This window comes from Agelaius tricolor, unplaced genomic scaffold (genome assembly GCF_023055355.1).
Source record: "Agelaius tricolor isolate 1412-34295 unplaced genomic scaffold, bAgeTri1.0.p SCAF_28, whole genome shotgun sequence".
NCBI classification, from domain to species: Eukaryota; Metazoa; Chordata; class Aves; order Passeriformes; family Icteridae; genus Agelaius; species Agelaius tricolor.
The window spans coordinates 9,237,258-9,257,627 of record NW_027269288.1 but is presented as its reverse complement, the minus strand read 5'-3'; the positions used below and the strand labels follow the sequence as shown (position 1 = coordinate 9,257,627).

General features: G+C 40.9%; 2 protein-coding genes across 6 annotated transcripts in view; one reads left to right on the top strand and one right to left on the bottom strand.

The window, feature by feature from the left end:
- The first annotated feature begins 43 nt into the window (after positions 1–43).
- INTS11 (integrator complex subunit 11) lies at positions 44–13,954 on the top strand. The gene is made up of 18 exons (XM_071449080.1): positions 44–203; positions 284–466; positions 1,729–1,826; positions 3,148–3,221; positions 3,376–3,604; positions 4,323–4,421; positions 4,818–4,852; positions 5,608–5,746; positions 6,410–6,474; positions 7,184–7,373; positions 7,729–7,812; positions 8,034–8,123; positions 9,262–9,424; positions 9,974–10,081; positions 10,632–10,693; positions 11,669–11,811; positions 12,891–13,020; positions 13,805–13,954. Exons 2-18 carry the CDS (start codon positions 439–441, stop codon positions 13,868–13,870), a joined length of 1,803 nt encoding a protein of 600 aa, XP_071305181.1. The 5' UTR covers positions 44–203; positions 284–438; the 3' UTR covers positions 13,871–13,954.
- The window catches only part of PUSL1 (pseudouridine synthase like 1), a 20,713-nt gene continuing 13,041 nt past the window's right edge, over positions 12,699–20,370 (bottom strand). For 2 of the 5 annotated variants that reach the window (XM_071449081.1, XM_071449082.1), the window contains exons 4-8: positions 19,466–19,615; positions 18,367–18,568; positions 17,615–17,669; positions 16,125–16,287; positions 12,699–14,949 (exon numbers count right to left, since the gene is read on the bottom strand). In XM_071449081.1, the coding sequence (XP_071305182.1) occupies positions 14,862–14,949; positions 16,125–16,287; positions 17,615–17,669; positions 18,367–18,568; positions 19,466–19,615 (658 nt within the window). In that variant the 3' untranslated portion in view covers positions 12,699–14,861. The remainder of the gene's footprint in view (positions 14,950–16,124; positions 16,288–17,614; positions 17,670–18,366; positions 18,569–19,465; positions 19,616–20,370) is intronic. The other 3 variants (XM_071449085.1, XM_071449086.1, XM_071449084.1) reach the window with 3 other exon arrangements.

Below are 20,370 nucleotides of genomic sequence, written 5' to 3'. Positions count from 1 at the left end.
GTCCGCTTCGGTGCGTCATTGCGGCTCGGCCAATCCGCGCGGGGCGGCGCAGGCGCGGAGGAGGCGCCGGGGCTGCGGCCGGGGCCTGGGTGAATTTGCGGTGTTTTGTGTGGGGTTTTTTGTGTTATTTTTTGTGGTTTTGTGCCTTTTTTGCCCGTTTTTCTGTGTTTCTACACGTGTTTTCCCGGCTCTCAGCAGTTGTGGTGGGTATCGCAGCCAAACGGGACCGCTTTCCCACAGGTTGTTGTTTATCACCTCACCCATGTTTTCTGTCTCGCCTCAGGAAGAAGTTTGGGCTCTGCTCGAGTCTTCGGCTGGATCCTGAAAAAATTGAAATGGTACCGGTAAAACCAACGAAATCCTCTTTCGTTGTGCCCCCCTCGCATCTGCTCCTGGACTAATTTTCTGTGCGGGTTTGGGACCTGGAGGGGGGTAAAAATGCCCGAGATCAAAGTCACCCCCTTGGGTAAGTCCGGCCTAAAATCGCCTTGAAATGCAAACACTGAACCCTGGGGGGAATTCAGGCTCATATTTGGAATCCCTGATGTGATTCCTCTCTGCCCTCCCTGGGTTTTTCCAGTGACCGTTATAACTGTTTGGATTAATTAATCAGGATTAATTAAGTTATTCTTGTAAAGGTACTGTGGTGTTGTGGAGCATTAATTCACTACAGTGCTAAAGAGCCACAGGAAGAAAATATTTCTCATTTTTCCCTGTTTAATATTTTTTTTAATGTGTTTTGTAGTGAGAGGGCAGAGGATGTACTGAGCAGCAGATCTGCTTTATCCTCCTGGGTAGTTTTCAGCCTTGGTGTGGGTTTAACTTAATTAGGCTTAACGAGGGCAGAGCAGCTGGAGAAGGAGTTCTGATCCTTGCCAGATGAAGGACTCTTCTCTCTTCCTTGAAACTGCAATTGCAGGAAGTCTGTGCAGACCTTCACCTGCTTTTATTTTGAAAGAATTGCAGCTTTTCCCAGAGATGTTTTACCAGTGTCTTACTGGTGTTTTATTGGTGTTTTACTGGTATTTTACTGATACTTTGCTGATGTTTTATTGATGTTTTGCGGGTGTTTTGTCAATATTTTACTGGTATTTTGCTGATGTTTTGCTGGTATTTCGCTGGTGGTGTTTTTCTGCTGTTTTCCTGGTGTTTTATTAGTATTTTGCTGGTGATGCTTTATTGGTGTTCTTCCAATGTCTTACTGGTATTTTGCTGGTGTTTTGTGATGCTTTCCTGGTGTTTTGTTGGGGTATTATTGGTATTTTCCTGGTGCTGTTTTATTGGTGCTTTGCTGATGTTTTAATGGTGTTTTCCTGGTGTTTTCCTGGTGTTTTCCTGGTGTTTTGCTGATGGTGTTTCACTGGTGTTTTGTGATGATTTCCTGGTGCTTTGCTGATATTTTACTGGTATTTTGCTGGTGGTATTTCACTGGTATTTTGTGATGTTTTCCTGGTGTTTTATTGGGCTTTATTGGTGTTTTGCTGGTTGTGTTTTATTGGTGTTTTGCTGATGTCTTACTGGTATTTTGCTGGTGTTTTGTGATGTTTTCCTGGTGTTTTACTGGTGGTGTTTTGATGATGTTTTACTGGTTTTTCACTGGTGTTTTGCTGATGTTTTCCTGATGTTTGCTGTTATTTTGCTGGTGGTGTTTTGCTGATGTTTTACTGATATGTTGCTGATATTTTGTGATGTTCTCCTGGTGTTTATTGATGTTTTTCTGGTGTCCAGGTGCTGGCCAGGATGTGGGCAGGAGCTGCATCCTGGTGTCCATCGCTGGCAAGAATGTGATGCTGGACTGTGGGATGCACATGGGCTACAACGATGATGTGAGTGTCCCCTGGGCCAGCTCCTGTCCTCCTTTTGTCCCTCCTGCACTGCTGGGGCTGGGCTGGGGCAGAGCTGCTCTTTCCCCTTCCAAAATCTCCCTTCCCCTCAAGTGTTCCATGAAATATCAGCCCTCCTTTCCCTGGCTCGTGGACTTGGGGAAATGTTTATTAATAATGTTTATTAATGCAGCTGTAAATGCTCCATTCCAGCTGGGGTTGGACTCTCTGGGTTTCCTGTGAGCAGGAATCCTGTCCTAAGCTTTGGGGCAGCTCATTCCAGTGGGATCCTCACCACATTTCTGCTGCTCCAGGGGGAGAGAAGGAAACGCCTGATTTTGGCTTCCCTGACCCAGCAGGAAAGGAATAATGGCACAGATATTCTGTAGGATTTCGTTCAAGCAGCAAATGTGCTGGACAGGAAAGCTTTTGGGGCTTTGTGCTTCAGAGCCAGGGTGTGATCAGCTCCTGTTTTATTTGGGAGATAAAATGATTTATTTATGAAAGGGTCAGTTTCTGTTTGTACCCTCTTTTCTGCCTCTCCCTGCACACAAAAACTGCCTGGAGAGGGCTCAGCACATTCCCAGTGTTCCATTCCCTCCATTTTTTGTTGGATCAGTGGTGCTGGTGCTGCCTGGAAAAGAGTCACCACATTCCCAGGTCCTTCACTCCATGGATTTGTTGGATCAGTGATGCTGGTGTTGCCTGGAGAAGGATCAGCAAATTCCCAAAGTTCCAGGCCCTTCCCTCCATGGTTTTATTGGATCTGCTGTCGCCTGGAGAAGGATGAGCACATTCCCAGATCCTTCCATCCATGTTTTTTTTTTATTAGTGGTGCTGGTGCTGCCTGAAGCGTGCTCAGCACATTCCCAATATCCCGTTCCCTCCATTTTTGTTGGATCACTGGTGCTGGTGTTATTGGAAAAGGATCAGCACATTCCCCGAGTCCCATTCCTTCCATTTTTTGTTGGATCAGTGGTGCTGGTGTTGTTGGAGAGGCCCCAGCACATTCCCAATGTCTCCCAGTGTCTCATTCCCTCCATGGTTTTTTTTTGGATCACTGATGCTGCCTGGACAGAGCTCAGCACATTGCCAGAGTCCCACTGTCCCACTCCCTCCCTGGTTTTGGATCACTGGTGCTGTTGGAGAGGCCCCAGCCCATTCCCAGAGTCCCACTGTCCCATTCCCTCCATGGTTTTTTGGATCACTGGTGCTGTTGGAGAGGCCCCAGCCCATTCCCAGAGTCCCACTGTCCCATTCCCTCCATGATTTTTTGGATCACTGGTGCATTCCTGCTGGATCTCCTGTTTCCCCCTGGCTGCAGAGGCGCTTCCCTGACTTCTCCTACATCACCCAGAATGGCAGGCTGACTGATTTCCTGGACTGTGTCATCATCAGGTGAGGCTCCTTCCTTCTCCCACTTCTTTTCGTGCCATTCCAAGCCCACCTCATATATTACCTGCTTTTTCCCTCCTGAGACGATCTGGGAGCCACCCAAACTGAATTCTGTGCAACCATTTTGGGGTTTTTTGCGTTTGATTTTTTTTTGCAGCCACTTCCACCTGGACCACTGCGGGGCCCTGCCCTATTTCAGTGAGATGGTTGGCTACGATGGCCCCATCTACATGACCCACCCCACCAAGGCCATCTGCCCCATCCTGCTGGAGGACTACAGGAAGATCACCGTGGACAAGAAAGGGGAAACCAACTTCTTCACATCACAGATGATCAAGGACTGCATGAAGAAGGTGGTGGCCGTGCACCTCCACCAGACAGTGCAGGTCAGGGGGTAAATTGGAAATGTAGCTAATTAATCAAGAGGTTAATTTGGAAATGTAGCTAATGAGTCATGGGGTTACATTGGAAACGTAGCTAATTAATCAATGAGTCGTTGGGAATGTAGTTAATTAATCAAGGGCTTATGTTGGAAATGTAGTTTATTTATCAAGGGGTTAAATTAGAATTACAGCTAATGAATCACAGGGTTAAATTAAAAATTCAAGTAATTAATCAGGGGTTAAGTTAGAAATATAGCTAATTAATTAAGGGGCTAAGTTAGGAATATAAGCTAATGAATCAAGGGGTTAAATTAGAAATGTAGCTATTAGGCAAATTCTCCTCCTCCTTTTGAGTAAATCCAGAGGGATTTGGATTTCCAGATATTTCCAATTGGAGTTGAAATACTGGCATTGCTGAGGGGTTTGCTGTTTATAATTTATATACATATATCTATATCTATAAGTTGAGATGCTGGCAGTGCTGAGGGTTTGCTGTTTATATTTTATACCTATATAAAGTTGAGATGCTGGCAGTGCTGAGGGTTTGCTGTTTATATTTTATATCCATATAAAGTTGAGATGCTGGCAGTGCTGAGGGTTTGCTGTTTATATTTTATACCTATATAAAGTTGAGATGCTGGCAGTGCTGAGGGTTTGCTGTTTATATTTTATATATCTATAAGTTGAGATGCTGGCAGTGCTGAGGGTTTGCTGTTGGCAGGTGGATGAGGAGCTGGAGATCAAGGCTTACTATGCAGGCCACGTGCTGGGGGCTGCCATGTTCCAGATCAAGGTTGGCTGTGAGTCCGTGGTGTACACTGTGAGTATGCCCAAAGTTAGAATTATTCCCCTTTTTTTTAGCTCTAAATATTCCCAGATATTTATATTTTATATCTATATATAATGATATATAAAATTATATATTTTTATTATTTATATACAATATATTATACATATCATATATATTATCTTTATGTTTATATATTATATATTTATATTATTTATGTACAGGATATTAATATAGTTTATATTATACATATTGTCTTTATATTTATATATTATAACATAGTTATATTATTTCTATACCAGATATTTGTGTATACTATCTATTATATTTCTATATTAGCATATATTTATATTATTTATATTACATTCTATTAGATATTTGAGCCTCCATTGGTTCAGAAATCTCTCTGGGTTTCTCTTCTCTCCTCAGGGTGACTATAACATGACACCAGACAGACACTTGGGGTGAGTAAAAAGCTGAATTTCAATTTTTATCTGAATTAATTTAAACAAAGCTACCATAGAGCTCCAAAGGCACCCTTTACTCCCATTTCCTGTGCCACTCCTCAATCCAGCTTGGAGATTTTCAGATTTAACCCACCAAACGCCCTTTCCTGCTGTGATTTGGGGTTGAATATTATTGCATTTAGAACTGGTCATAAACTGGACAAATACTGCTTTTTGAGCTCTGTGATTTCAGTTCTGAGCTGAATTAATTCCAATTAAGCTACCACAGAATTCCAAAGGTATTATGGGATTTATTCCCATTTCCTTTATTTTTTATTTTCCTTTATGTATTTATTCCCATTTCCACTTTATTCCCATTTCCTGTGGACATAGTGACATTCCCCAATACAGCTTGGAGATTTTCAGATTAGAAACACCAGAAACCATTTCCTGCTGTGATTTTTGAATTTTAATGCATTTAAATGAATGCATTTAAAACTGGTAATAGAATGGAGAAATATTATAAATAATATACTAATAATAGACTGGATAAATACTGCTTTTTGAGCAATCTCAATTTTGAAATTTTAATTTTTGAGCTCTGTACCTTCAATACTGAGCTGGATCAATTCCAATTAAGCTACCGTAGAGCCCCCAGAGGCCACTTTGCTCCCATGTCCTGTGCCATTCCCCAAGCCACCTTGGAGGTTTTCAGATGGAGCCCAGCAGAGCCCCTTTCCTGCTGTGACTTTGGGTGGAATTCCTGTTTTCAGGGCGGCCTGGCTGGACAAGTGCCGCCCTGACCTGCTGATCACTGAGTCCACCTACGCCACCACCATCCGCGACTCCAAGCGCTGCCGCGAGAGGGATTTCCTCAAGAAGGTGCACGAGACTGTGGAGAGAGGAGGGAAGGTACAGAAGGAACGGAAATAAGTAAAAATATTCAATAATAAAGAAAAACAAATCCTAATAAATGCATGAAGATAAATAAAAATAAAAAATAAACTAAATATAATAAAGCATAAATAATTATAAAATAAAAATTAGAAATAAATATAAAACTGTAAATAAATATAATTATAATAAAATATAAATAAATAAAATAAATTAAAAATAGAATCAAATAATGAAAATGTAAGAATTAATATTAATATTAAGTAATAAATAATGATAAATGTCTAATTGTCTTTCCCACACATTAACAAATCCTCAAAAATATCGATCAGTACTGGAGATATCAGTTACCAGTTGGTGATTGAAAATGTAATAATGGAAAATGATTATTATATATATTTTAAATCTATTATATATTATTATATATTATTATATATCTATTATATATAGTATATAAAATACATAAATATAATAAAACATAATTATACAATATATAATATAATAGATAATATATAATATATAGTAATATATTAATATATAAATATATAATATAATATATTTATATTATATAATAAAATAGAAATATACTGCTACTACCACTACTACTACTAATGTAATTATAATACTAGTAAGTGAATGCTGTTTGGCTCTGTCAGACCCTGAACTCCCCCTGTGTTCCAGGTTCTCATCCCAGTTTTTGCCCTTGGCCGTGCTCAGGAACTTTGCATTTTGCTGGAAACCTTCTGGTGAGCGCCCCCTGCCTTTGGGATCCTTGGTGTGTGATGAGTGCTGGAAATGTAAAGTTGATCTGTGGGGAGACAGGCACTGAAACCTGCCTGGGCTTGAATGCCACTGACAATATAGAATAATACATAAATCCAGCAATAAAGAATGTATATAATAACATAGAAATATATTTTATATATATATTATATGTATTATTTCATATTCCTCCTGAAGTGGAATTGCCCTGGGTGCAGGGAGAGCTCAAGTTAAAATTATTAAATATTGAAAATATTTAATATAAAATACTGATTTCTAGCTCATGAAAACAGGGAAATGCACCCCAAAAAACCTTGGGAGGCTCCCCAGCTTTATGGCCAGACAGGATATATTTATATATGTTATATATATTTATATAGAATGCTTTATACATATAATATTTATATATTTTTAATATATTTTTGTATATTATTTTATATAGAGTTATATTTTATATATGCAATATATTATATAGAGTTATATATATCATGTTATATTATATATTTATAATGTCATATTATGCATATAAACATATGTTATATATATAATATAGATAACATATTATTTATAAAATATGCTTTATATATGTAAAATATGTTATGTTATATAGATAATATATAATTTATAATATATAACATGATATTGTATATTCTGTGTTATATATTATCTATTTGCCTCTTTCTTCTCTTGCAGGGAAAGGATGAACCTGAAAGCTCCAATTTATTTCTCCACGGGCCTGACAGAGAAGGCAAACCATTATTACAAACTGTTCATCACCTGGACCAACCAGAAGATCAGGAAAACCTTTGTGCAGAGGAACATGTTTGAGTTCAAGCACATCAAAGCCTTCGACAGAGCCTTTGCAGACAACCCTGGGCCCATGGTAGGAGAGGCTTGGGAGCTTTTTTGTTCCAGATTTATCCCAAATCCTGGGGGAAAATCAGCCTGAGCATCCTCCACCCCAGCAGTCCCACCACAAAACCTCTCATGGCCAGGTCAGATCTGTAAATACCAAATTTAAATTTCTATAATTTATTTTTTACTTCATTAAAAGTGAAACACCCAGAAAAAAATGAAAATTTTGCATCTTTATTTCATCTACACATCCTGATTCAAACGAGGGTTTTCTTTTCCACACAATCTTTTATTGGATGCTCTGCACAGATTTAGGATATTTCTATAAACCATGGAAAAAATGGGTTTTTTGTAGTGATTTATGGCCCATCTTTGATTTGCAGGTGGTGTTTGCAACCCCTGGGATGCTCCATGCAGGACAATCCCTGCAGATCTTCAGGAAATGGGCAGGGAATGAGAAGAACATGGTAAGAAATTGGGTTTTTATGGGGTTTTTATTGGGTTTTTATGTCTCATATTAATGTGAGTCACAACTACTGAGATTATGGCAAAGCTTTTCTTGAGGAGCTGGAATTAAAGGACAAAAATCCTCTTTGAACTAACTCTATTTTGTGACTTTTTTGATGTTTTAAATGGATTTCCCAGGTAAATCCATGGAATTTTTGATTTTTGGGGGTTTTTTTTCCAGGTGATCATGCCTGGCTACTGTGTCCAGGGAACTGTGGGCCACAAAATCCTCAGTGGGCAGAGGAAGCTGGAGATGGAAGGAAGACAAATTGTGAGTTGGATTTTCAATTTCCAGCACTGAAAATACCTCAAAATAATCTTTACTTTTGGAGTTGCACTTAGTTGGGTTTTTTTTCCTTTTTTGCTTAAGCAAAGTTTGATTTGTTTTATTTTTTCCCCCCTTTTGCATTAATTCCTGCCAAAAAAAAAAAACCATTGAAGGGCCCTTTGATTCTGCTGTAAAATTTGGGTGAATAAGTTTTACTAAAACTTACAAAGTTTTACTTCTTAATTATTAAGTAAATTAATAATTAAGTAAATTCTTAAAATTTCTTTAAATACTTAGGGGCATTTTATACTGTTTAGTAACGAGGCAAATAGGTGAAATTGATATATTTTCACATTTCAATTGATATATTTTCGGTTTTTCTTTTTTCAATTGATATATTCGCATTTCAACAGATATATTTTTCCATTTTTCATTTTTCAGTTGCTATCTTTTCACCCATCTAAAGCACATTTGGATAATAAAACACCAGCTGACCTGCAATACTTGATTTTTGTGACAAATATTGTCTGAAATGAGGCAATTTGAGCTTTTAAATTAGGGCAGCTTTGTTTTAAGGCAATTTAGGTATTCTCCTTTTTCCTTTTAAGTAAATCCAGAGGGATCTGGGTGTTCCTGGGTGTGTCCCAAGGAATTCCCAGCTCCCAGAGCTCTGCTCTGCTCCTCCCAGCTGGAAGTGAAGCTGCAGGTGGAGCCCATGTCCTTCAATATTTGATTTTTGTTTCTTGACAATTTTTGTGACAAGTATTGACTGAAATGTGGCAGCTGGAGCTTTTAAATTACAACAGCTTTTTGTAAAAAAAGTTTAGGTTTTCTCCTTCCTCCTTGGAAGTAAATCCAGAGGGATCTGGGTGTGTCCCAAGGAATTCCCAGCTCCCAGAGCTCTCGGTTCCTCTTGTCCCCAGCTGGAGGTGAAGATGCAGGTGGAGCCCATGTCCTTCAATATTTGATTTTTGTGACAAATATTGTCTGAAATGAGAGAATTGGAGCTTTTAAATTATGACAGCTTTTTGTCAAGGCAATTTAGGTTTTCTCCCTCTTAATTTCCAATAAATCCAGAGGGATCTGGGTGTGTCCCAAGGAATTCCCAGCTCCCAGAGCTCTTGGTTCCTCTTGTCCCCAGCTGGAGGTGAAGATGCAGGTGGAGTACATGTCCTTCAGCGCCCACGCAGATGCCAAGGGCATCATGCAGCTGATCCGGCAGGCTGAGCCCAGGAATGTGCTGCTGGTGCACGGGGAGGCCAAGAAAATGGAATTCCTGAAGCAGAAAATCGAGCAGGAGTTCCGTAGGTATCCCTGGGCAGGGGAGGGAGCCCTGACCGGCTGCAATTCACATCTGGGCCTCAGCACAGTCAGATGAGGTGGCATTTCTACCTCCCTCGAGGAACTAATGCTCCTAACACCGTAATTAACATTAATTAAACCCCGTTAATTGCAATGACCCCCTTGGACAGAAATTAGAACTGTCTTCCATGTGAGAGGAGGGAATGGAATTAAAATTTTACACATTTTGGATCAATTTTGGATCCTTCAGCAAAGTTATGGAGGGTGGCACTTACAGCTCCCCTCAAGGAAATTATGCCTGTAATACCTTAATTAACATTAATTAAGTTAATTGCAGTGACCCCCTTGGACATGAATTAGCATTGTTTTCCATGTTAGCAAAGGGTATTGAATTAAAACTTTACACATTTTGGATCCCTCAGCTCAGGTAGATGGGGTGGCACTTAGAGTTCCCCTCAAGAAAGTGACACCTGTTACACCTTAATTAGCATTAATTAATTGCAGTGGCTCCCTTGGAGCTGAAGTTTCTTTTGTTGCTGTTCCCTTTGCAGATGTCAGCTGCTTCATGCCAGCCAACGGAGAGACCACCACCATCCTCACCAACCCCTGCATCCCTGTGGACATCTCCCTGGGCCTGCTCAAGAGGGAAACAGCCATAGGTGACGCTGCCCGCCCAATTCCTCCCTGTGCTGGCTTAGAAAGCTGAAAATTTATATTTAAAATATCGTTTAGATGTAAAATTTTATTTAAAATTTAGATGTAGGTTTATATTTAAAATATAATTTATGTGTTTCAAATCAGTGTGCACACCCTGCCTGGTTTGCTGCCTGTGTGTGCTCGATTTGGGAGATAAACTGAATATATAAATATATATATATTTATTCAGTATATATATAAAAATATATATCATGTATAAATACATACTATATAAAATATAGAAATATTTTATATTTATATTATAAATATAATTATATTAATAAATATATATAGCAAAACTATGTTATTAATATTTATATATTAATAATTTTATTTTATATTTATATAAATATAAAAATTATATATACTATATAATATATAAATAAATATATATTTTAAAACAGAATTTTAGAAAAAAATAATCTCATTTTTACATCAGGAAGTGCTCTGGGAAGAGAGGGAGTTGCTCTGTATCACTAAATATTGATTTTAGGTGTCACTATTGCCCTGTAGGTGCTGCCCCTGATGCCAAGAGGCCCAGGCTGATGCACGGCACGCTGCTCATGAAGGACAACGTGAGTACAGAGCCCTCCCAGGGTGGCTTTTGTGTCCTCTGCTTGTTGTGTCCTCTGAGGGTGTTTTTTGTGTCCTCTGAGGGTGTTTTTTGTGTCCTCTGAGGGTGTTTTTTTCATGTCCTCTGTGTTTTGTGCCCTCCCAGGGTGGGTTTTGTGTCCTCTGCTTTTTGAGTCCTCTCAGGCTGTTTTTCGTGTCCTCTGAGGTGTTTCTCAAGCCTTCTGAGTATGTTTTTTTGTGCCCCCTCAGGGTGTTTTTCTTGTTTCCTGTTTTGTGTCCTCTCAGGGTGGGTTGTGCCCTCTGAGGATGTTTTTTGTGTCCTCCCGGGGCTTTTTTCATGTTCTCTGTGTTTTTTGTCTTCTGAGGGTGTTTTTTCTGTTCTCTGAGTGTTTTTTTGGGTCCTTCTGAGGGTGTTTTTCATGTCCTCTGAGGATGTGTTTTGTGTCCTCTGTGTCTTCCCCCTATCAAGGTGTTTTTTGTGCCCTCTCATGGTGTTTTTCATATCCTCTGTGTTTTCTGTCCTCTGAGGGTTTTTTATGTCCTCTGAGACTGTTTTTTGCCCTCTGAGGCTGTTTTGTGCCTTCTCAGGGTGTTTTTTTATGCCCTCTGAGGTGTTTCTGTGCCCTCTGGAGGTGCTGTCCAGTTTCAGACACACAAAGAACCCAAATTACCGCCAGTGCTTCCACTTCCTCCCAACAAAGGAAGTTCATCTGCAACCTCATCTTTCTTTTCAAACATCACTCCCCTGCTAGAGCTTCAACCACCTTCCAGAGACCAGCTTGATGCTGTTCAATATTTATTTATTTATAATTATTGAGGTGGATGTTTTGTCCCACTCTCAGCTCTCCCTTTGAGCAACAAACAAATATCCGCGATATCCCAGCCCAAAAAGGGAGCGCCCTTCCCTGCTTGACACCACCACAACTCCCCCAAGCTCTGAGGATTAATTTTCTCCCTTTAATCTCTTTTTCCTCCAGAGTTTCAGGCTGGTTTCCCCTGAGCAGGCCCTGAAGGAGCTGGGGCTGGCTGAGCATCAGCTGCGCTTCACCTGCCGCGTGCACATCCAGGACCCGCGCAAGGAGCACGAGACCGTGCTCAGGGTCTACAACCACCTCAAGGGGTGAGCCCTTGGGGCAATCCTTAACATCTGAGGGGCTGGGAAAGCTGCAAAAGGCCTCAGAGACAGCAGAACTGTGATTAGAGCTAAGCAGGAGCCATGAGATTGGTCAGCAGAAAAATTATATAAGAAGTAGAAAAGTAAAGACAAATAGAACAATGGTTTGTATATTAATGCTTCTCTAGAATAACTCCTAAGCTACAGAAAAGTCTATCTAGAGAGATATTAGGGAGTTCTAAGCTTAATAATGGAGCTCTGTGCATTGTGTTTTGAGGCTTACAAGCAGGGATTGTATTTAAAATAAGCAGGCATTGTTTTAGCCAGCAGGATTTGTGCTTATAGTGGCTGGACAGAACTACTGGCAATGGGCTTTTGCTTTGTGGGATTGGTCACAAAACTTCTTACATCTCCAATGTTCTGTGTCTGCTGCCTGGGATGTGAGCTGCTGGGATCTTCCCATTGTCATAACCATGGAATGAGAGTGATGCTGGAAAATCAAACAGCTCCAGGCACATTCCCAGCAGTCCTGTCCCATTCATGATTTGTACACAGCCCCAGCCAGCAGTGAGCCCTGAGCCCTGGCAGGGCTTTCCTGGCTCTCAGGGATTCAATTGATTCTTTTATCCCCATTGGTTTCTTATCCCATGGTTTTTTATCCCCATGGTTTTTAAGGCCACGTTTTCAAGCATGGGGTTGGAAAAGTTAAAGGAAGCAGAACAAACCAAAGCAAAACTCGTAGGAAGATCTCTCCAGCCACTGCTCACGAGAATGTCTTGGTTTGGAAAGAGGTTCTGCTTAAGGAAGGCAGGAGCCTCCCCTGAAATGGAAAATGTAAACCCCCTCCCTTTGAATTGTTATAGTTTTGAAATTAAGGGGCTCTCAGGCAAAAATATGGGAGCAGGAATAACCGTTCTTTATTAGGGAAATTAAAAAAAATACAAATGCAATAGTACAAAAAGAAAAATCACCAAAATGAGCAGTGGATCAGCTCCTTTTCCCTTCTTGGGCTCAGAACTGGGATTTGGGATGAAAACCCGGCATTTATTTCCCAAATAAACCCCAAATTTCTCCTTTCTCTGCAGGGTTCTGAAGGATTACTCAGTGCAGCACCTCCCTGATGGCTCCATCACCGTGGAGTCCATCCTGATCCAGGCCACGGCTCACTCTGAGGACCAGGGAACCAAAGTCCTGCTGGTCTCCTGGACCTACCAGGTGGGAATTCCTCATTTCTCACCCAAACCCCTCCCTCCCAACCCTGCCTCCTCTGGCTTTGAAGGAATTTGGAAGATGAGGGGCAGTCCCTGGTGCTTTCTGAGCAGAAATGATTTTACAGCTCTGTAAAGCAGAGAACTTCTGGGGTAATTCCACTTAATTCCACTTCATTCAGTTCTGAATTATTTCATTTTGTATTTCTAAGTTAGAAAATTTCAAACAAATAGAGAACTATTTCTGATCTAAACATTCTTTTATTTGAGTCATCCCATCATCTTCCCTTTCTGTGGCTGGATTATTAAATTTTCTGGATTATCAAATTATTAAATTGAACTTTCTGGATTATCAAATTTTCTGGAATATTGGATTTTTTTCTGGAATATTGAATTTTCTGGAATACTAAATTTTCTGGACTATTAAATTTTCAGATTATTAAACTTTCTGGATTATTAAATTTTCTGGATTATTAAACTCTTTCTTGACAGCAGAAAATGCCCTTGGAAGGCAAAGCAATAAAGCAATTTATTCCTTGATTTCCAGCAAAAATGGGGCTTTTCCTCAAAGGAAACCCCTCAGGTCCTTGGAGAAATGGGAATTTCACAGCAATAACAGCCAGAAATGAATTTGTGGATTATTTCACGTTTTAAACACAGCTCACCTTAGATCCTGCAAGGTCCAGGAGTTCCCTCAGTCCATTTCTGGGCACCAGAACTGAAGTGACTGCCCCGGGCAGGACAGTCCAGGGAGGATTTTGCTCTCACGCCCTTCGTGTTTCCCATTCCAGGACGAGGAGCTGGGCAGTTACCTGACATCCCTGCTGAAGAAGGGGCTGCCCCAGAGCACCCCCTGAGAGCTGAGCCCAGATTTTATTTTGTTTACATTTTCAATGGTTTTTCTGCTTGATTTTAATAAAAGAATTTCAGTGTTTGTCCAATTCCTGCAGTGACACCAGCACTGGGATTTTCCCCCTTGGAAAAAAAACAGCCAGGGACTCAAGACTTTGTTTTTAAATAGACCTGAGGAGCAATTTACACATTAAAGTAAAAGTTACTCAGTGTTCTCCCCTCCCACAGCTGAAAATCCCCTGCTTAAAATTAAAATTCCAAGTATAAAAGCATCACAGAAAGTAAAAAACCCCAAATGTGCTGAAAACCAAGCAGCAAAACATCTTTAATTCCTCATCCTTCCCTCAGGCCCAGCTGCAAGGAGCCTCCAATCCAATTTTTTTACATTTTTCAATAAAATGGTGAAAAAGGAGTTCCCCTCCAGTGCTGGGAGGATTTCCCACAGGAAAAAATGGGACCAAAAAAAAGAATTTCTGCTCAAGGTAAAGGATTCTTAGGGGCTGAGGTTCCCACAGTGCCAGGAATTGGAATTTTCCAGAGTTTACAAATGTTGCAGCTGAATTTTCTCACCAAGATTTAAAAATCTGAGCAAAACAGAGAGGGAGAGGCCAGAAGCCAACCTGGGGTTTTTAATAATAATTAATGAGGTGGCCAATTAAAGACAAATACCTGGGTGAATTTCAGGAAAAAAAAAAATCAGAAAAAAATCAGAAAGAAATCAGAAAAATATCGGAAAAAAATTAGAAAAAGCAGAAGAAAAGCAGAAAAAAAATCAGAAAAAAATTTAGAAAAAAAAAAACAAAAAACGAAAAATAATCAGGAAAAAACCCTCCAGGAAGCACCTGGGATCTGTTTCATTCCCCCACCCTTCCCACTGGAAGCAGAGGGGTTGGAATATGAATTTTTTATCATTTAGGAATGGGGTAACTGAGAGGTGTTTTAAAAACTTTTATGTGAAGGGTGAGACGATACAGATGTTACAATTTTTAGAATTGTTTAATTGAATTTATAATTTATGTTATAAATTCCTTTTGGCTCAGCCCACAGAGCTCCTCTTCTCCTGGGGCACTTGGAGGGGCCAAATCTGAGAGGAGAGAGCAGAAAAAAACATGGATTTAGGGAAAAAATATTGATTATGGGGAAAAGAAAACATGGATTTAGGGGAAAAGAAAACATTGATTTAGGGGAAAAGGAAATATTGATTTAGGGGAAAAGAAAACATTGATTTAGGGGAAAAGGAAATATTGATTTAGGGGTAAAGAAGCACTGGGACCTTGGCTGGTTGAAAGCAGGTATTTGCAAATCTATCCCACTTCTGTATAAGCTAAATTGTTACATTTTGGCTCAAATTGTTCATGATGGGAAGGTTTGGACAGAGAAAAACTCATCCCATTCTAGCCCTGCCAGGGCCACCTTCCACCATCCCATGTATATTCAATAATTATAATAATGTATAATCATAAATAATTATAGAATAATGTATATTATTAATCTATATTATAGTATATAAGTTATAATATCTATTTGTTTTTCAAACCAGGATACTATTATATATTAATTAAGATGCATTAATTCTATATTATATTATAAATAATTATATCATTATTATATCAATCAATCGATAGTAAAGTTATAAAATAGAATACATTCTATATTGATTATATATTAATTTCATATTACTATAATTATAGAATGATATATATTAATTTATTTATAAGATATAAAATATAATACCGTATAGATTTATTAACATATATTAATTCTATATTGCTATAGAATTATATATATTAATCTATATTATAAGATATAAAATATAATATATAGTATATAGAATATACTAATTAATATATATTAATGCTATATTCTTGTTATAAATAATTAAATAACTATATATATTAATCTGTACAATATAAATATATAGGATATATTGAGTCTATATATTAATTCTATACTATTATAAATAATTATATAATTATACATAATAATATGGTATCGCATTACAGATTACAATATTATTCTATCATAATCACTGTACGTTATTTATCAATATTTATCAATATCTATAGACCACGAGCCCATTCCTGATGAGCTGTAGCTGCTGGCTGATATTTATTGATATTTATCGATATTTATCGCTATCTCTAGACCACGAGCCCATTCCTGATGAGCTGTGGCTGTTGGCTGATATTTATCGATATTTATCGATATTTATCAATACCACGAGCCCTTTCAGATGAGCTGTGGCTGCTGCCTGCCCACCTCTCTGCCCGTACTCCACGCTGTGCAGGAAGAGCCCCTGGGGCGGGGCCGTGGCGTGCGGGGGCAGCGCCCGGGGGTCCCTGAGCTCCAGCAGCGCCTGCAGCTGCCCCGGGGCCAGCCTGCCCTGGCCCACGGCCACCAGGGCGCCCACCATCCTCCGCACCTGGGGGCACACACAGAGGGACAATGCTGGGTTTAACCTGACAGGAACCAGCCTGGCCTGGTGCCAGTCCCAGCATCTCATCCACCCCCAGTTCTCCAGCCCCAATTTCCCATTCTAAATTCCCCAGCCCCAATTCTCTGTCCCTAATTATTCACCTCCAAATCTCCATTTCAATTCTCCACTTCCAATTCTCCATCTCCAATTCCCATCCCAAATTCTCCATGCCCAATTATCCACCTCTAAATCTCCATCCCCAATTCTCCATTTCAATTCCCCCTCCCCAATCCTCATCCCAAATTCTCCACCCCCAATTTTTCATCCCCAATTCCCCCTCCCCAGTTTTCCACCCCCACCTCAATCCCTGATTTGGATTTAACAAAAATTCCATTTTTCACCTTTCCAAACTCTCCCAAACCCTGCCTGCAGTGCTGGAACAAATCCCTGGGCTGAGTTTGTTACCCATTAATTAAAAAATAAATAAACCAAAGCCCCCTGAGCAACCTGCTCATGATCAGCACTTCAAAAATATCCAACAGGCCAAGGTGGTTTTATCCAGAGGGAAATTTTGGGACCTTGGAGTGCCCAGAATTTCTCTCCAAGCAGCTCAAATCCTCCCCTCTGTTATTTCATCCTCCCTCACTAGAGGTCATTGCATGCCACGACTTTGCTGCCTCCACAATTCAGGAAAAATCAGATTAAAAATCAGATTATTGGCACCCATCAGATTAAAAATCAAATTATTGGCACCCATCAGGTTAAAAATCAGATTATTGGCACCCATATCTGTAGGTTTGGTGCCTCCACATATAAAAATATCCACATTCAGCTTCCTAAATGGTTAAAATATTAACATACAAAATATTAAAATATTAGGATAATTATAATATATAATTATGTAATAATAATTATTATTATTTTGTAATTATTTCCAAAAAATCCAGGGGAGTTTCAGGGCAGAGGGAGAATTTCTGCAGTTTGTAAAGCAAAAAACAGTTTTTAAATTTTTTTTTCCCAAAAAAAGCCAGGAAGTGAAATTCCAGACAGCTTTTCCTAGGCTCAAATCCACTGAGCATGGTAAAAAAATTAAAAAGAATTTTTTAAAAGGGCAGAGATTGTGAAAAACACTTTTTTTTCCATCCTGGCACCTGATTTTGTGAAGGTTTTGGGCACAAATTTAGGAGATTTTGGGATCAAATAAAGAGCCCAAGTCCTTGTGAGTGCCACACAGCTGGAACATTGCTAAAACAATCGATTTTTAGATGAATTAATTAATTTTTAAGTTAATTAATAAATTTAAATTTGGGTCGGCAGCAGCTGCAGGCAGTACCTGTCGGTACAGGAAGGATTTGCTCTTCACCTTCACCTCCCAGAACTCCAGTCCCCTACAAAAAACCCAAAAAAAGAGCATTTAAATCAAATTTCAGGTGGTTTTTAACCTCCCAGAACTCCAGTTCCCTAAAAAAAACCCCAAAAAAAGCACTTAAATCAAATTTCAGGTGGTTTTTAACACTGGGCTCTCACCTGTGCAGGTAGGAAAATAAAACCCAACTCCTTGACAGAGGTGGATTTTAGCCATGAGTGTAAATAACCCAAAAATGAGTGTAAATAACACAAAAATGAGTGTAAATGACACAAAAACCCCTCCCAGGAGCTGCTCCCTGATATTCCCACATTCCAGCCTGTCCCATCTGGCTTTTCCCTAAAAATCTGACTGCCTGGACAGTCACCTGTGCAGGTAGGAAAAACCCAAATCCATTCCTTGGCAGAGGTGGTTTTGAGCCACCAAAATGAGTGTAAATAACACTAAAATGAGTGTCAATAACAGCAAAATGAGTGTAAATAACACTAAAATGAGTGTCAATAACACCAAAATGAGTGTAAATGACACCAAAATGAGTGTAAATGACACTAAAATGAGTGTAAATAACACCAAAATGAGTGTAAACAACACTAAAATGAGTGTAAATAACACTAAAATGAGTGTAAATGACACAAGAACCGCTCTGGGAGCTGCTCCCTGACAATCCCACCTGGGTCCCACCTGGGTTTCCCCTCAGCCCGGAGTGCCAGGGCTCTCACCTGTGCAGGTGGTGCTGGCCCAGGAGGCCGTGGCCAGGCTGGAGCTGCAGCAGCTGCAGGGTCCTCACGGGGCTCTGGGCCGCAGCCTCGGGGCGTGGGGAGCGGAAGGTGCTGAAATCGTGGGTGCCCAGCAGGAGCTGGGCTGCTGCCCTCATGGCTGGGATGTCCAGGGGGCTGCGATGCACAGAGACCGCTCAGAGCCCTGGGATTGAGCCAGGCTTGGAACTCAGAGCCAGGGCACTGAGCCAGGCTCAAACACCAGGGAGGTACAGCAGGCTCAGAGCCCATAGAGTTGTGCCAGGCTCAAACACCAAGGAATTCCACCAGACTCAAACCCTAATAAATTAGTTACACCAGGCTCAAACACCAAGGAATTCCACCAGACTCAAACCCCAATAAATTAGTTACACCAGGCTCAAACCCCACAGAGTTATGCCAGGCTCAAATCCTAATAAATTATACCAGGCTCAAACCCCAAGGAATTCCACCAGACTCAAACATCAAGGAATTATGCCAAGCTCAAACACTAATAAATTACACCAGGTTTAAGCTCCAGTGAGTTACACCAGGCTCAAACCCCATAGAATTACACCAGGATCAAACCCCAAGAAATTATGCCAGGCTCAAACCCCAGGGAATTACACCAGGTTTAACCCCAAACTCCTTTTAAGGCAGGAAATCAGAGCTCTGACCCATCTCCCTGTCCTCTGCGACTGCTCCAACATCCAGAAAAGGGTTTGGGCTTCCAGGTCCTGACTGGTTTCCAGTCTGAGCAAAATGAGCAACCCAAATTCTATTTCAACTTTTTTTTTTTCTTGGGATGGGCACTCCAAACTTCCCTGGGCAGCAATTCCCACATTTAACAACTCTTTAAAAGGGGAAATTCCTCCTAAACCTCTCCTGGGACCCTCAAACCCTCCTGATGTCCAACTTAAACCCCAGCCGAGGCCATTCCCTCTCCTCCTGTCCCAGAGCCCAACCTGGGCTGTCCCCTCCTGTCAGGGACTTGTTCAGAGCCAAAAAATCAAATTTTTTTTCCCCTCCCAGCCCTGATTCCCTAATTTCCTTTCAGAGGAGCCTCCCAGGGAGCTGCACTCACCCTCCTGGGGGAGCCCAGCACAGATCCTGCTCGAAGACGGGGATTTGGGAGCGGTGGGCACAGCCCAGCAGCAGGCGGTAGATGTAGGTCCTGGAGAGGGCACAGAAACGGGCATGGAAGGTGCTGGAAACCCGCTGGGCACTGAGGATGCTGTGGGACACAAGGGACAGGGGACACAAATTCCAAAGGTTTTCCATTGACAGGGACACCAACATTCCAAAGCTTTCCCCTGGAAGGTGCTGGGCACTCAGTGGGCACTGAGGATGCTGTGGGACATGGGACAGGGACACCAAAATTCCCAAGTGAGAGGAAGGAACTCCCCTCTGTCCCCCCAAACAGCTCCTAGAGCAGATGGAGATGCTTTCGAGAGGTCCCTTCCCTCAGGACCTGCAGGACTTTGTGCAGCCAGGAAAACCCAGGAAAATCCAGGAAAATCCCAGCACCAGAGGGGTGGGGTGGGAGTGAACCCAGCAGAACCCCCTCAGCCCCAAAAGCCATTCCCACGAGTGTCCACCCATCTCCCACCAACCCCAAAACAGCCAAAAAGGAGCTCCCAGGCACCTGAGCTCCCCTGTTTTCCTCTATAGGCAGCAGGGAGAAAATTCCCTGTTTCTCCAAACCCAAAATCACCACCCCACAGAGCCTGGGAGGCAGAGAGGAGGGCACAGAGAGCAAATTCTCCCTGCCAGGCAAGGAAATGGAGCTTCCCCAAGCTCCTGCAGCTCTCCCAGAAGTGTTCTCTGGACTGGATGTGACTCTACAAAATCCAAAATGCAAAATCCACAACCTACAATCCAAAATCCAAAATCCTGCAGGAAAAACCCTACTGAGAGCCATCAGCCCTGCAGGTGGTGCTTGAGAGGAGAGCTCTCCTTACAAGGGAATTTTTCTCCTGCTGTTTTGCC

Coding starts and splice junctions, on each gene's coding strand:
- INTS11 (XM_071449080.1), top strand. CDS start 439: ATGCCCGAGATCAAAGTCACCCCCTTGG. Junction 7,813..8,033: donor CAGGGAATGAGAAGAACATG/GTAAGAAATTGG, acceptor TTTTTTTTCCAG/GTGATCATGCCTGGCTACTG. Junction 10,082..10,631: donor CAAGAGGGAAACAGCCATAG/GTGACGCTGCCC, acceptor ATTGCCCTGTAG/GTGCTGCCCCTGATGCCAAG.